General features: G+C 31.0%; 1 protein-coding gene across 1 annotated transcript in view; it reads left to right on the top strand.

Annotated features, from left to right (window-relative positions):
* The window catches only part of Rbp6 (RNA-binding protein 6), a 967,859-nt gene that overhangs the window by 805,379 nt on the left and 147,558 nt on the right, over window positions 1–14,922 (top strand). Inside the window, exon 6 of the mRNA XM_075364169.1 lies at window positions 6,073–6,155. Within this exon, the coding sequence (XP_075220284.1) occupies window positions 6,073–6,155 (83 nt within the window). The remainder of the gene's footprint in view (window positions 1–6,072; window positions 6,156–14,922) is intronic.

Here is a 14,922-nt window from a genome sequence, read left to right as displayed (position 1 = left end):
GTGTGAGAATGTAATGTGGTGGCTATTGATTTGTTGAAGCGCTGTCAGTGGACGCACCTTGTTAAGTGTTTACCATTGATAACAGTTTGTTCCATTTCCGGCTGTATTCCCTATCCTAAACTGTTCACCTCCACCCTTTTCTACCTACGTATCAAAACCCTTTCAAACCGATTCACACCATAAATCTTTACATTTTTTTTTTTTTTTAATAATTTTTTATCCTTATTTTCATTTTTGTATACGAGTATCAGTCACATCTTTTTTTTGTCTTCATGTGCATATGAATTTATCTTAATTTTTTTTAATTTTATTTATTAAATGTATTGCTTAGAATCAAGAATATTTTTGGTCTCTTTATGCTAATTCAAAATTTTTATTTATCATTGATCACATAACAAAAATATAAAAATATTTTAATATTATAAAATATATTTACAAGATTACAAGTTTTTTTTTCTCTAGAACTTGAGATTTAATAATACATTTACAGCTCTAGTAAAAACCCTAAATATTGTTCACTTAAACTGACGGTTACTGGAATTTATAAGAATTTAACATAACTTTAAATATAATTGCAGACAAAACGAATTTATAATTGTATTAACGATTCAGTTAATCACTGAATCAACAATCCTCCTGATTTACTGTACCTCAATGGCACTTATTAGTGATTAATGAATAAGTAAAGGAAAAGCTAAATTGATAAAAAAAACCATAAAATAGCTAAATAAACCATAAAATATATTATAAAAAAACACCTAGAATATTATTAATTAAATATATAAATTTAGAATCTAAATTAAAAATAAAATACATACCAGGTGTGGAGAATAAATAACGAGAATAATGCTGTAAAATATTTTATTTTAAATTTATGCATATTTAGTTATTATCCCCTTCAATATACACATTTCCTCTATCCCTACAACGCTCCATGCGAATTTGCCATTGTTGTAAACATTGCCGGAAGTCTTCTTCTGTGAGCTATTTCATGACGCGTGCCGCTTTTTCTTTCACAGCTTCAACGGTCTGAAATTTTATCCCTTTTAATGCAGATAAAAGTCACATGGTGCCAGGTCAGGCGAATATGGCAGATGGTCTAACACTGGGATGTTATACTTGGATAGAAACGTGTTTACAGATAATGCAGTGTGAGAAGGTACGTTGTCCTGATAAAAAACCCATGACATGTTCTTCCACAATTCGGGTGGTTTTTTCTTATTTTTTCACGGAGTTGAGCAAGGACCTCAAGGTAGTAATGTTGATTAACAGACTAAAATTCAGAAACCCAGTGAAGGTACACAATCCCATGAATATCGGAAAAAAAATTGACCATCGCTTTGAATTTTGATCATCATTTTCAACGTCTCCTCAGCTTCGGCCAACGCTTAAACCACTCAAAAACCCGCGCAAGTGGTAAACATTCATTGCCACATATTTTTTAATAATAGATAAGTTTCAGTAGCGGTTTTTCTAAGTTTCGCTTGAAATTTCCCGACAATTCTTTTCTCTAATAAAACAGCGATTTTTTTTTTTTTGCTTGGCATTTCTCCCGCCACTACCCCATTCGGTTGCCCTAAAGCATACGACAAAATGTCAGTGCCACAAAAAGCTACTGAACCTAGAACACTTTAGCGACCAGTGTCCTAAATAGCTCCTAGAGCTATCTAACAGCGTGAGCGGACTAAGCGCGGTGCCATTCCAAACCCGCATCCAACGTGGATAGCACGTGCAATGGCTTTGGCCGGCAACGTGATTTCGCGAGCTGCCAGAGGTTGGGCTGCAACTCGCGCATGGAGTCTTACCAAAACTTGAGTTTGGCTTCCTTGATGGCATGAACATACTCGTTACAGACCCGCCGGTAGATCCGCAGACGCTCAGCGCGCACGTCGTCGACGATAATTCCCGTTAGGGGGCGACGCTGGTATCCGTTCTTAACGAACCTAACTTTTGCGCGCAGCACACTAAGGTCAGAGGGCCACCACTTTTTCCCGCTTTTCCGCCTGCGTCTAATAGATGGTTCCCCGGAAGCGGCGGTCATGATAGCTCCAGGCACTCTCTGATCAGCTGACTGGCCACCGCTTAAGGGTCCGTCCATTTGTCGAGACCGCCGTAGGACCCTATCGCAGTCAGTCTTGATGGCCCGGCCGAATTGCTCAGCCACCAATTCCACCTCCTCCCTGTGCTCTATGCACCATTCCAACCCTTGCAACGCAGCTGCGCAATCGCGCCGCAGCCTGTCCTGATCCAGGCCCCTTAGCTTATAACAACCCAAATCTGCAGCACTTAGACCGCCTTCGTAAACAATCTCATAGGTTATAAGCCTATGATCGCTCACACTGGCCTCGGGCTAGACAGTCCCACTACTTGTACGTCTGATCAAGTCGGCCATCACTAATGTGACGTCGATGTAACTTTCCCCCAGCTCGCAAGACAAAGTTGGCGGTTGTTCTGCGTCGTTAATCAAGTAGAGATTCCTGATTTTAACGAATTGTTCGAGACCAGCGCCTCTGAGGTCAGTGAGTGGTGAAGCCCAGGCGGGAGACTTGGCGTTAGTGTCCAGAGCAACCAGCACTCTGGTACCCGGGAGACCATCCAGAATCCTTTCCAACTTCCCCAGCAAATCATCGATACTCCATCCAAGCTGGAAGTATCCCGACATTAGTACGAGATCGAGCGTGCCCCTCGTGATTTGCATGACAGTGAATTGCTCATCGACCAGTGGGACAGCCAGAAGACACCCAATAAATCTGAGCCAACTAAGATCGCGGAGAGCGGCCGTCCCCCACGAGAATGAATAACATCCATCCTGTGGAAGCCAACCATTTTATCCGCGACGGTATATGGTTCCTGGACCAATAGGACCGCGAGCTTGTACTCATCAAGACTCATGGCTTCACTGATAGCCGTCCAGAAATGATGCAGATTTAACTGTCCCGGCGTAAGCGTTCAATATGGTGGAGAGTCCGTCCTCAAAGGCTTCAGGCGTCGCCATAAGCTGTATTTTTAACAGCTCTCGCCCAAGAAATATCATGCGCTCTGCACTGCCTACCCCCGTCCCGGTGTCCAGCATCACTGCCTTTCAACAAGGTACAGGTGACGCACTTGGCAGGCGCAGACTTGGCAAGGCAATTGGCTGCCCTGTGCTCCGGAAGAGCACAGTGCCCTAGGTAATAAAACACTTATAATTTGATGGTAAAACAAAAAGATAGGTGTTATCCAAACGAAGGCTCGGTCAAACTAATATGTCTACAGAAAGTGGAGTGGCCACAGTCAAAAGAGAAGGCTTCACGCTACACAAGTGTCGGTCGTACGAATTTGGCGCATGCGCAGTTATTCTGCAGCAGCATTAGTCTCGTTATTTAAATTGAAGTAATGCCTCAGAATTTATTGAAGTAAATATAATAAAATCATTAGATACAAAAAGACGATACAAATTAATTAAAAAAAACATATATTTCTATATTTATGATAAACCAAGAAAATTGAAAATTAAAAAATGTGTATATGTTTAAAGAATAACTGAATTATGGGCGGCACAAGTTGAAAGAAATACGCTCGCCAACAAACCATTGGCACATTTCAATACTATCCAACCGTTTCTACTTTTTATCTTTATTTTTAATTGGTAAGTTTGAGGATGACTGTTTCACACAGGAATGAAAACTAGATTTTCAGTTTTTGTAAATAGTGTTGAATTTTTCCATTTTTCGATTCGGTTAATGTTCAATACAGTTGATGCTTAAATGAATTTTTTTAAAATCATTTTTCCTCTTTATTTATTACTTTTTGTATCTTGGTTATAGAATCTGTAAAAAACGTTTTTTCTTATTTTACCTAGTGACATAGAAGGGTTTCTCTTTAATATAGCGGTAATATCTCATTTAATTTACCTTTAGATTATATTTTTCAAATCAGTCAGATTGATAGCTACATCTCATCGGTTGATGTTCCTCAAGATGTTACCCTTATATCTCCGGCAACTTATATATAAATGTTCGATTTATAAAATGTAGATATAGATGAAATTAAAAATGGAATATTGTCACCAGACTTACATCGCTGGGTAAAATTTCACCATTGTATGACGTCGGAATTGAGTTTAATTAAGGTTGCAAGAGTTCAGTACACGGTTGAATCATTGTAAGTTAAAGAAGAGAATGTAAAAACCGACACTTAATGTAAATGTAAAAATAATACATTATACTAATAAAATAATAATTAAAAAGAACGAAAAACACTATAAAAGTAGTATTCCTACAAACAAATTGTTCACAAAAAAATTGTGCAGTTTCAACATAAATATTATGAAACCCAGATCAACAGTTTATTTTTATGTTACACACACTAGTACTAATACCATAGGTGTCCCATAAGTTTCCATTTATAGGAAAAATTAACATGTTTTTTTTATTTTTACCAATTCATTTTTTTTAAAATGCTTATTTTTTCCTCTTGTGGAGATTTTGGGACACCTGTAATTTTGTTATTATTATTTTATCATCGTCATTTTTTCTTTATATCAATTTCATATTTGGATGCTGTATAATTTTTGTCAACATTTTCTTTAATTTTAGTTTATGAACATTGATAGTTATTTTTATTTTGTACTTTTTTTTAAATTTATTTATATCATTTTTTAAATTCCTTTTATTTACCAATCATGATTATTTAACAAACAAATTAGATATCCGGTGAAACGATTTTTGAGCATGTTTTTTTTTTCAAAAATAGAATCATATTAACGGAAGTATTTTTATAATTTTTCACAAATCATAGACTTGATTTTTACGTAAACAGTAGTTTTTTCGTATTTTCAGTATTAAATGAGGTACATCTTTCAAATAATTCTCTTATATACTTAATAACCTATAAATATATTAATTATATACTTCCGTTTTGATAAAAAATATCTTTTAAAATTAATTATTTGTAAAATTCTGAGAATTATCTTATTGAATAAAAAATAATCGTTTTATTTAGTTTTACTTTTTTCCATTGAAAAATAAAAGAAAATGAATAAAATTTATCCTACAATCGGTATGACTAAACAAAGTCGATCTTCAGTTTCTGAAAGAACTGTGTAACAAATTGATAACCACTTATCTCCTACAAAAAAAACTTTTCCCCCTTCAACTTGGACCGTAAAAACATAGAAACTTTGTAAAAATCAAAAATATAAAGAATATTAAAATTTTACCAAAAAATAGCAACAGAAAACAGAATTAAATCAATTGCACGTAGTCCTTAATCCATTCTGAGAATAGTTTCCACATCTTAAAGGATTTCCGTAGAACTAGTACAATAACCTGTTCACTAATAACGGTTAGACTCGCAGTTTACACATTTGTAAAAAGAAACTGTATGATGCTTTCTACCTGTACAATATGTAAATGTATAATAAAAAATGATTCAAAGGTATTTAATGAATTTTCCTCGTTTTTCACACGTAAAGATTAAAGTGAACCGAAATTTATTATACTGTAGAAAATTTTTATTGGAAATTCTCCGTGAAAAGAGTTTTTTGTAGTTTTTATGCTATAAAATAATTACTTTAATTTTTTATAAAACTTAAAAAATAGTATCTAAGAAACCCATCTATGCAAAATACTTCCCTAATTGAAGCATTTCAAGGTTATTTTAAATATTTATGTTATCTTAATGCTTACTTAGAAGCAGAATGAATTAGTTTACCATTCAATTTAATTTTGATGCTTAAGTTTAGTTAATAGTATTTTGTTTTAAAAAAATATTATTTTAAAAGGAAATAGAAAAATATTTTAACGTAAAAATAATTGTGCTATAAAAAAATTAAAAGTTAAGTTAAAAAAATTAAAAATTATAAAAACAAGTGATCTTTCAATATTTCCTGTAAGTTTTTAAATAGATATATTATTTCAAATGAAGTGAAATGCATAACGAAAGGCAATAAATAAAAAAAGTGTCTTATTTTTTTTCATATCGAACTTTAATTCATTTCTTGTTAATTATTATATATAGTAATAATTATTTATCATAAATTTATTTCGTATGATTATATTTATAATTTTTTTTTTTTTTTTTGTTTTTCAGGTTTCGGATTTGTTACATTTCAGTGTGAAGATGTAGTAGATAAAGTTTGTGAAATACATTTCCATGAAATAAATAATAAAATGGTAAGTTTAATTATTTTCTCTATTTATTTATATTATGAAATGTCTTTATCCTATTTTTTAGTCTTTGAAGATTGTACGAGTATGTGTTGTATGCACGCATACACACACGTATATTTATTTTGATAGCATAATGTCTCAAAACAGGTTGTAAACCTGCTACTGTAATATTTCAGAGATTAACGCTGGTATAAAGATAAGGGCTGGACTTGCCTAAAAATATAATCGGAAAACTGTTTATACCTAACATCTCATTTGCTCACCCATTATTTCCTTCGATGCGAGTAGCTTCCAAATGACTGGAGAAAATACGGTAAATAATTATTACACGTGCACGACGATTTTACAATGTTGCTCCCAGTTGAGTGGTAATTCTAGCTTGTTTGTATGATTACAGCAAATGCCTATGAGGAGACTTGGTTTTCTCCTACCAAAATCTAGCCTTCATATTTGAAAAATATTGGTGTAGTTACAATTTGATTGATCAGTCATTGTTCACCTATAACTCAGGCATTGCCTTTTTATTGAACTCAATTATTAAATAATGTAAACTTACCTTCTCTAATAAAAAATAACTTTTAATTTTTAATATTTGAATAAAATTGTCTAGTAAAAATAAAAAAGGCGATTTCCAAATGATGTTGAACGATCTAAAATTCTGATATCAAGGTTGGGATAGCAACATCCTTTATGAAGTTGGTAAAAATTTATCATAAGGCTAAAAAAATTTCCTGAATGTTAATCTTAGCATAAATTTACATAGAACGTGAATTCAACATAATATCAAAATAAAATTATTGGATTGGTATATAAATTACGTAATTTTAATGTTTTTTTTTAAGTAAAATAATTTCTAAAGAAAGAAATGGTTAGTTTGTGTAGATCTTTTTATAAAACTTTTTGCTTGTTTATAAATTAATTTTAATGCGTTTTTTTTTCTTTTTAATATTTCTTTCCGTAAATTAATATTACAGCGTCATTTGGTCGAGAGCTATTAATTCCCAATTAACCGTTATGCTTCGTTCGATAAGTTTAATGAAAGATTGTTTTCAACTTTTGCCGCCAATTAAGATTGCGTTACAGTTAGCAAGTAAAGTTGCTTTAGCAAAAAGTTAATACATATTATAACAACGATCCATGGTAACTTAGCGCTCTATTGCTTCAAAGTAAGCTTTAGTACATAGCAGTCTGTAATGAATCTTAACACAATGGCTTCTATTGCTACTTTTATACTTGCAACTAGAAACACCCAGAGTCTGTTTATCCCCTTTTCTTTCCAGTCTATGTTGCCGCTCACGATGTGTGTTATTTTTGTTTTTGAACAAAGTTTAATTTAGTAATATTACTATTATTATTATTTTTTTTTATTCCTTTGTTCCTTCGTTGCCTACCCCTCAAAAATATGTATATCAGTTAAAGTTTTATGCGAAAAGCGTTAGCAAAGTTTTATGACATCATGAAGATATTTCATGATACTTAGTCTCATTTAGGTTGTGTGATGAATTTATTTATACTATTACTAAGTCTAATAATCCCATCAAAAGGCTTTTTATGATTACTATTATCGTACTTATTAGATACCACTAATTAGTGCTTACTTTATTTCATTAAAAATCCTGAAATAACGATCAACAAAATTTTCAACAAGATAACTTTTTTTAACTTCTACAATCGTAGAAGTATAATGTATCTATTATATTTATTTACTATTGTTCACCTTTTTTTTCTAAAAACTGTTACATTCAACACAAATATCTTTTTACAAGATCTTTTTAATTCGTAGATTTATATCACAAAATAGAACTTCACACTTCAATATAAAGTTTTCACTCGAATTATCCTTCTTTTGATCTCTACCTTAAATCATCCATTATTTGCAATTAATATTCTAAATAGCAACGTTGTATAACGTCTGGTATATTATATACACCTATTTACCTTATTATTACGTACACCTAACAATAATTCTGTGTCACTTATTATTTGCTGGTTTCTGATAAAAGTATCGATGACAAAGGCATCGGTGAATGTTAATATCTTTATATATTTTTTTTTCTTCCTAATTACTTCACTCTCAAATGTGTCGTTCTATATTACCTCTATACACGAATTGAAGAGCAATAGTAGAAGGCTAATCCTTGCACTACTTTCTGAATTAAGAACTTGAGTTTTTCATATTCTCCTTCTCTCACTGTTTTATAATTAATGTCCAGATTTTATACAAGACCTCTTCCCTAAATTTCATCTCAGTTAATATTTTAATGAGTTTTACTTTATCAAGTGCCTTCTTAAAAAATTATGTCATATAGGTAGTTTATTATTTTTTGTAAGTTGCCTGCCTTTTAGTTTTATTCTTACAACTACAATATCCAATCCCATTGGTAATTCAGCCCTTATTCTACAGCTAACTATAAATAAGTAGTAAAATATCTACCGTTCAAATATTTTTTAATTAAGCTTAACTTATGAATTTACTCTCGTTTATTATTTTAGCCAAACTACAACAAACAATCGTTAAATTTCTTCAAAAAAAAACTTTTTTTAAATATTAAATAATACATTTTTTTACAAAGTGAATCACGAAGAATTTAAAAGACGTTTGAGTACACCTCCTACTGGTGAAGATAAAGAAGAAAGTGCAAACAAACATAGGTTCGAAAACGCGCTTCGTTACAGAGTGTCGGCTGGCGAATGATTTCGCCCGGTTCATTGCGTTTTCAGTAAAATTATGCCAGATTGTAATTTTTGGGATCCAAATTAAAGGGTAAATTTAGTGATTTTTAAATGAAATCTGACCTAGTAAATTGAAAAAAATATGTCCCAAAACTGTATTTTTAGTAGTTTTTAAGAAACCTGTGATAAAAGGCAAAATATTGGGGTCGTAAAACACACTATTGTATGTTTGACGTAAAATAACTTTATTAAATGGCTAATAAGAAACTACAAATTTTAAATAAAACTTGCAAAGAATTTTTTTCTGAAGAAAATCATTTATTTTTAAAGGAATAGATAAATTCAAAGAATTGAATGTTAAGGTAATTTAGGTACCGACATATGTTCAAGCAATCTTTACATATCAGCTTGCCGTTAAATCGTTCTTCGTAAATCTTAACACTAAAATTGACATTACGGTTGCAATACCTTACGATCTGTTAATCCCTTTAAAATTAGTGTTTATTATTAAAAGATTAATCTTATATATATATGATTATTTGTTTGTCCGTATGCGGTTTTATACCATTCATCCGATTGCGATGAAACTTTGGTGAGTTGTGCGCTCGCCAGCGAAGTTTTCTGAATTAGTTTGCACCCTCTAGGTGCCGTTGGGGTATTTCGGAAAATTGTATTTATGGTCCGATTTGACTCATATTCAGAATATATATTAATTACGTGAAAAAAAATATTTTTGCTAAAAAATGGAAAAAGGGAAATAGGGAGAAAGGGGAAAAGTGAAAAAGGAAAAAAGGGAAGATGGTAAAAAGGGAAAGGTTACATTTTGTGAAGTTCCGTAATGTTAGTTATTTAATGTTTTATCAATATTTGTGTTCATTTACATTTTATATATATATATATATATATATATATATATATATATATATATATATACTCAAATCTAACAATGGCGAAGCATTGCCGAGTCAGCTAGTTATTAATAAACAAAAATTCTTCACGTTAAATAAAATAATTTATAACCTGAGAAAGTGATTTGGGGAAAAATCTTTATTATTAAAAAAACCCCTCTAATTAGTCACAAGAAATTTAATTTACAGTTAATTTTTAAATATAAATTTACTGCAAATTAATAATTTAATAATTAAATTTACTGCATATGAATAAGTTCTTAAATATTATTTAAAATTTTATCAGTGTATTGTACAATTCGTGAAAATTAACGTTAAACTGTCTCTCACTCACCTTGTAATACGGTTTTACTTTAACCAGTATGTATATGTAGGTGCAGTAGTTCGTGCGTATGTACACGATAGAGGAAATGTGTTGACGTGAGAGTAACTGGGCGCATCATTAAAGCATTATCTACTTTAGTTACTCTCCAACATTACCTCACCCTGTACTGTATATATATAGTACCGTTACCCTGTGACACTCGTCGCTCATTTAATTACACATTCTATATTAAAGGTTTACCCCTCAACATCAATCCCCTTTCACCCTCTTATAATTTTCTCTTTCACGCTCTCTCTCTCTCTCTCTCTCTCTCTCTCTCTCTCTTTCTCTCTTATTACTTTTGCTTCTTCCGCTAAATCGCATGATTATCCCATCTGTCTCTATCTTAACATCCTAACGTAATGATCTCTGCTGATGACTACCAACCGCTGTTCCTTTAATATACCCTAAAGTACTCTAATTCAATAACATTGTTTATATTTAATAATTTTGAATATTTAATTTATATTGATGTCGTGATTTTATGACTATTATCAAAGAAATTGTGATTTTTCAAATACTTTGTTGAATTTTACATTGAACCTGAAATTGTTTGAAACATGAACTGCAATCGTTACGATCGCTTTATTTGCGTTTATTTTCATTCGGTATTTCTTTTGTATTCGTAATATTTTTTTATTTTTTTTTTATTGATGCAACAAAGACAAAAAATTCAAAAATATTTTATAATTAAAAAAAAAAATTACTTGGAAATTTTTAATTTTTGCTTGTTAAAAATTAATTAAAAAGTAAAAAAAAACTTTGAAAAATTTTCTTTATTTAAGCAAACGTTCAAGAATAAAAAACAGTTCCTTTTTACAGACTTTTCGATGAAACGTACGATATTACTTTCGATCGCATGGTAGAATTATAGGTGAAATTGAATTTTCTTTATGTTTTGAGGTACGTGAGGATTACAAAAATTCCATTCATGTATAAAATTTTGTGGCTCTGAAACTATTAAATTAATTTTTCTGAAATTTAATTTTTCTGAAGTAGTGTTTATGAAGTTTGGTTAATCGTTCTTGAGTTACGCTCTATTTAAGTTCGACAGCAGAAAACATAGGATATATTGACTTTTTATCGGTGTAATTTTTCATACGCGCTTATGTAGTGAGTCACAGTGGGGAATGAGTTTAAATTTGATGCTTGTTTTTAGGGTCCACTTGTTAATCGAACGTGTATAGTTCATTGTTCTCTGAAAATCACTGAGTTTCTGACTGTGAATTAGAGGCGTAGTAAACGAAAAGTCAGTCTTTTAGCGCAGAACGGCGCAAGAGTTTTTGTCTTTATACATAGGGACAGAAATTAATTCATGTATCTACACTGATCGTATGTAATTTAGGTCCTTCGTTGGGTTACAAGCAGATTATGAAAATTACACGAGTAATTTTTGAAGGTCTTTGCAAAGCGAATATATTTCATTATGAAAACGTTTGCTAGCAAATTATTAATTATATAAAAATAAACAACATCGATTTAATGAACGAGTGATGTTTAACATTTTATTTTACGTCTCGTAAGAGTTGGGGCAGGAGTTTGACTGCTAGAACCGTCCACTATTTGTTATTTTAGGTATGTGGTGTAAGGTGTTAATTAGGAAAGAATTCGATTTACCCGCTTATGTATTGGAGCATAATAACTTTACTAAAAGTCTTTTACACATGATTAAAACAAAACCATGACAATGACGAGGACTCAATAATCGTCTAACTGTTCTCTTTTACTGTGTTTTCTTTCACATTTTACACTTTTACAGAATAAAACGGATTAGGTAACAGAACATAAACAATATGTACGTCAACAGTCTTCGATCTAATAAATTTTAATATTATTTTCAGCATTCATTCCTGGTAAATTTGTATGTTGTGATTTCCGTACAAATATTTTTTTTTCTAAACTATTATTGTAATCAATTGTAAAATAATATTTCACTAAAATCCCTTACAGAATTTCACGTAACATATAAACGTAGATGCGTCATTTAGATTCATCATCATCATCAGTAGACACTACAACAAATTTATGTGATATGCAAATAAATAAATGGAAATACATATATATTAAATAAAAAACAAACAATTGTTACGAAATTCCATAAAACGAGTATTTTTAGGAGGAATTTTGAAGTAAGAATTAAAACAAAAATAAACAGATGTTGTCTGAGATGTAATTCCAATAGTAACTGTAAATTTAGCTTAAAACATCTAACCACTTTAAACTTCCAATTTAGATCATTCTTTAAAAAAAACCACCCCTACTATAAAAAGGAGAAGATATCTTTCATTTATTTCTTTTTTTATGTATACAGTGCATATTGATGATGATTAACAATCGAAATAGCATCTCTAAGTTTAGGTTTTAGATGTGCAAAAAATTTTCCGTAAAAGTTTTTGAGTGTAATCTTTTTTTAAAAAATATATGATTTTCATAGCGTTTTCCAAAACCGAGTTCCTTTAAGGAAAAATTTCTAAAATATAAAAATCATTATCCGTTTTATAATAATTATTGTTAAAATTCTAACAGTAGTGTTTAACAGTATTCCATGAATTTAATGTTGATGAAAACTTCTTTTGTTTTTGTTGACTATTTGGTCTTAAATTTTGGGGTTCATAACCCAAAATACAATCTTTTTATTAAATTATGATATTGTTAATGTTTTTATTTAATCATTCTTTTTCTGCTTTGTACAAAATTGTAATAAATTATATCAGTTTTTATATTGTCACTCTCCATGTACTCACAAAATAATATAAATGATACTAGAATGTCGTTTACAACAAGAGAAAGTAAGTGTGCACAAGACATTGAAAGGAGAAATGTAATCCCTCAAGGATTGCGGCAAACAGGGACCAGATGCTTGGTGATTTATGTCTGAAAAATACAGCCTTCTTCGGTTTTCCCTTCCTTTTTATTCTTCTTTTTTTCTTATTCTTCAAATACAACGGTATGTTCCTTCGTTCTTTTGGAACGAATGATGTTAACAAGTCTTATGTAAACAGTTCACTGTAGTTGTTAGAGGATTTTCAAAAGAGAAATGAAATTGAGGAAAATGTGCTGTGATGTTAGTCGATTGGAATGTAAGACACAGACACTACAGATGACGTAAGATGTAAGAATCCATCCACACAAAGTGAATGTATTCTTTTTATTGTTATTTTGTTATTATTTTATTAAGCGTTGGTTTTTTTTGTTGTAGAATATTGTATTTAATTTCTGCTAATATTAATTGTAAAGTTGGAAGTTTAGGCTATCTAAGCCAGAATGAAGCATGTTTAGAGAAGATTGTAGTAATTTCTCTATTTTCCTTAAAGGTATTTAGTTACAAACCGTAATCAAATTAATTAACTATGCCGTATATCTTTCATACGTATCAAAATTTGCTTTACAACTTTTCAATACTTATTATAAAAGGTTGATTGGAAATGTATTTGAAATGTTCAGTTTCAGCTTGAATATAAAGTCATTGTAAAATGATATATCGATTTTTACGACATTGTAAACAACATCTTGATGTTATTTTTAACTAATAATCTTTATTTGAATTTTTTATAAATTTTCTAACATAAAATTTTGATTTTCTTCAGATGTTCTACAAAATACTCAATGATATTTTGATAAGTCTGAAAGGTTAATATAATTTTTAAAAATGTATGAAACGTAATGTCTTTTCCAGAGTCAAATCTTTGACATATTTCCATAATTGATTCCCAAGAAGTACATTCCATCAAGGAAATCTAAGATATTCATAGTTTTTTTTAGATGTTCAGTTTCATTTTTATGAATACTAGCCGGTAAAAGCTAGCCACGGAGCTCCGCTCCCTTGATCCCCAACTGTGTTTGTTATACTCGAATTCATGGTTGTGATAATAATACTGATAAATACCAATTAAAGGCTGAAAAGCTCTCTTTTTCTTCGTCAAGTTTACAAGAGAAGCAATACATAATTGTTCATTATAGATTGAATCTTCTGGTCTTTCTCAAGCGATTTACTTATTAGGAAGTTTTGTCAACTTTACCGTGACTTTCCTAATAAATAAATTCGTCCAGATGTTGTATTTGCAGTTTACTACCCTTAGTAAGCGACTTACTTATATTGTAAATCCTGTAATACATGTATAACAATTTTATCAAAATATGTATACAAGGCTGTTTACGCCATTCGCCTCAAGACTATATTTTATGCTACTCAAATATTAATTTGAAGGTTATGTTTACGTACGAGATTACTTTTCTACGTAAGTATTCAAGCTTGAATCTATGTTTATTCTACACTTATTTTCCTTTACCCCTATTCGATCAACTACGACTTTTATTCGTGGCTTGTGTAATCCATGCACTTATTCAATCAACAGTTATGCTATTCAGAGCTTACTTATTCCTCATATATTCAGATGGTTACTCTATCTTTTTAAGACCTGTCAGTTACATAGACAGTAGATTCAGTATTGATCTCATCCAAGAATTATTTGTAGTAAGCTTTCGTCCAATTTAGGATTTGCTTAAAGTACTTTACTAATACAGAAATTATTACTCTAGAATTATTATGTGCTTCTGCATAACTATGTGTACGTGTTCAGTTACTGTTATTATTATTTGCTGTTATGTTTATAAATAGATAAAAAAATCATATGATTTTTGGCAGGCAATATGTTCGATCATAGAAGCATGTACATCATTTTTTCTTTTTAACTATTTTTTTTTTTTACGTTGCATCTTTATTTTCCCCTCGCCACGGAGCCGGACACGCAATCAAACATAAACTCATCTCCGAGGGGTGCCACCGCCTTGAAACTACCTCGGCGGGAACAAAGCCAAACCCAGA

Source organism: Lycorma delicatula, chromosome 4 (assembly GCF_047948215.1).
Source record: "Lycorma delicatula isolate Av1 chromosome 4, ASM4794821v1, whole genome shotgun sequence".
Taxonomy (NCBI): domain Eukaryota; kingdom Metazoa; phylum Arthropoda; class Insecta; order Hemiptera; family Fulgoridae; genus Lycorma; species Lycorma delicatula.
The sequence above is the reverse complement of the archived record's forward strand: the minus strand, read 5'-3'. Positions and strand labels throughout refer to the sequence as shown.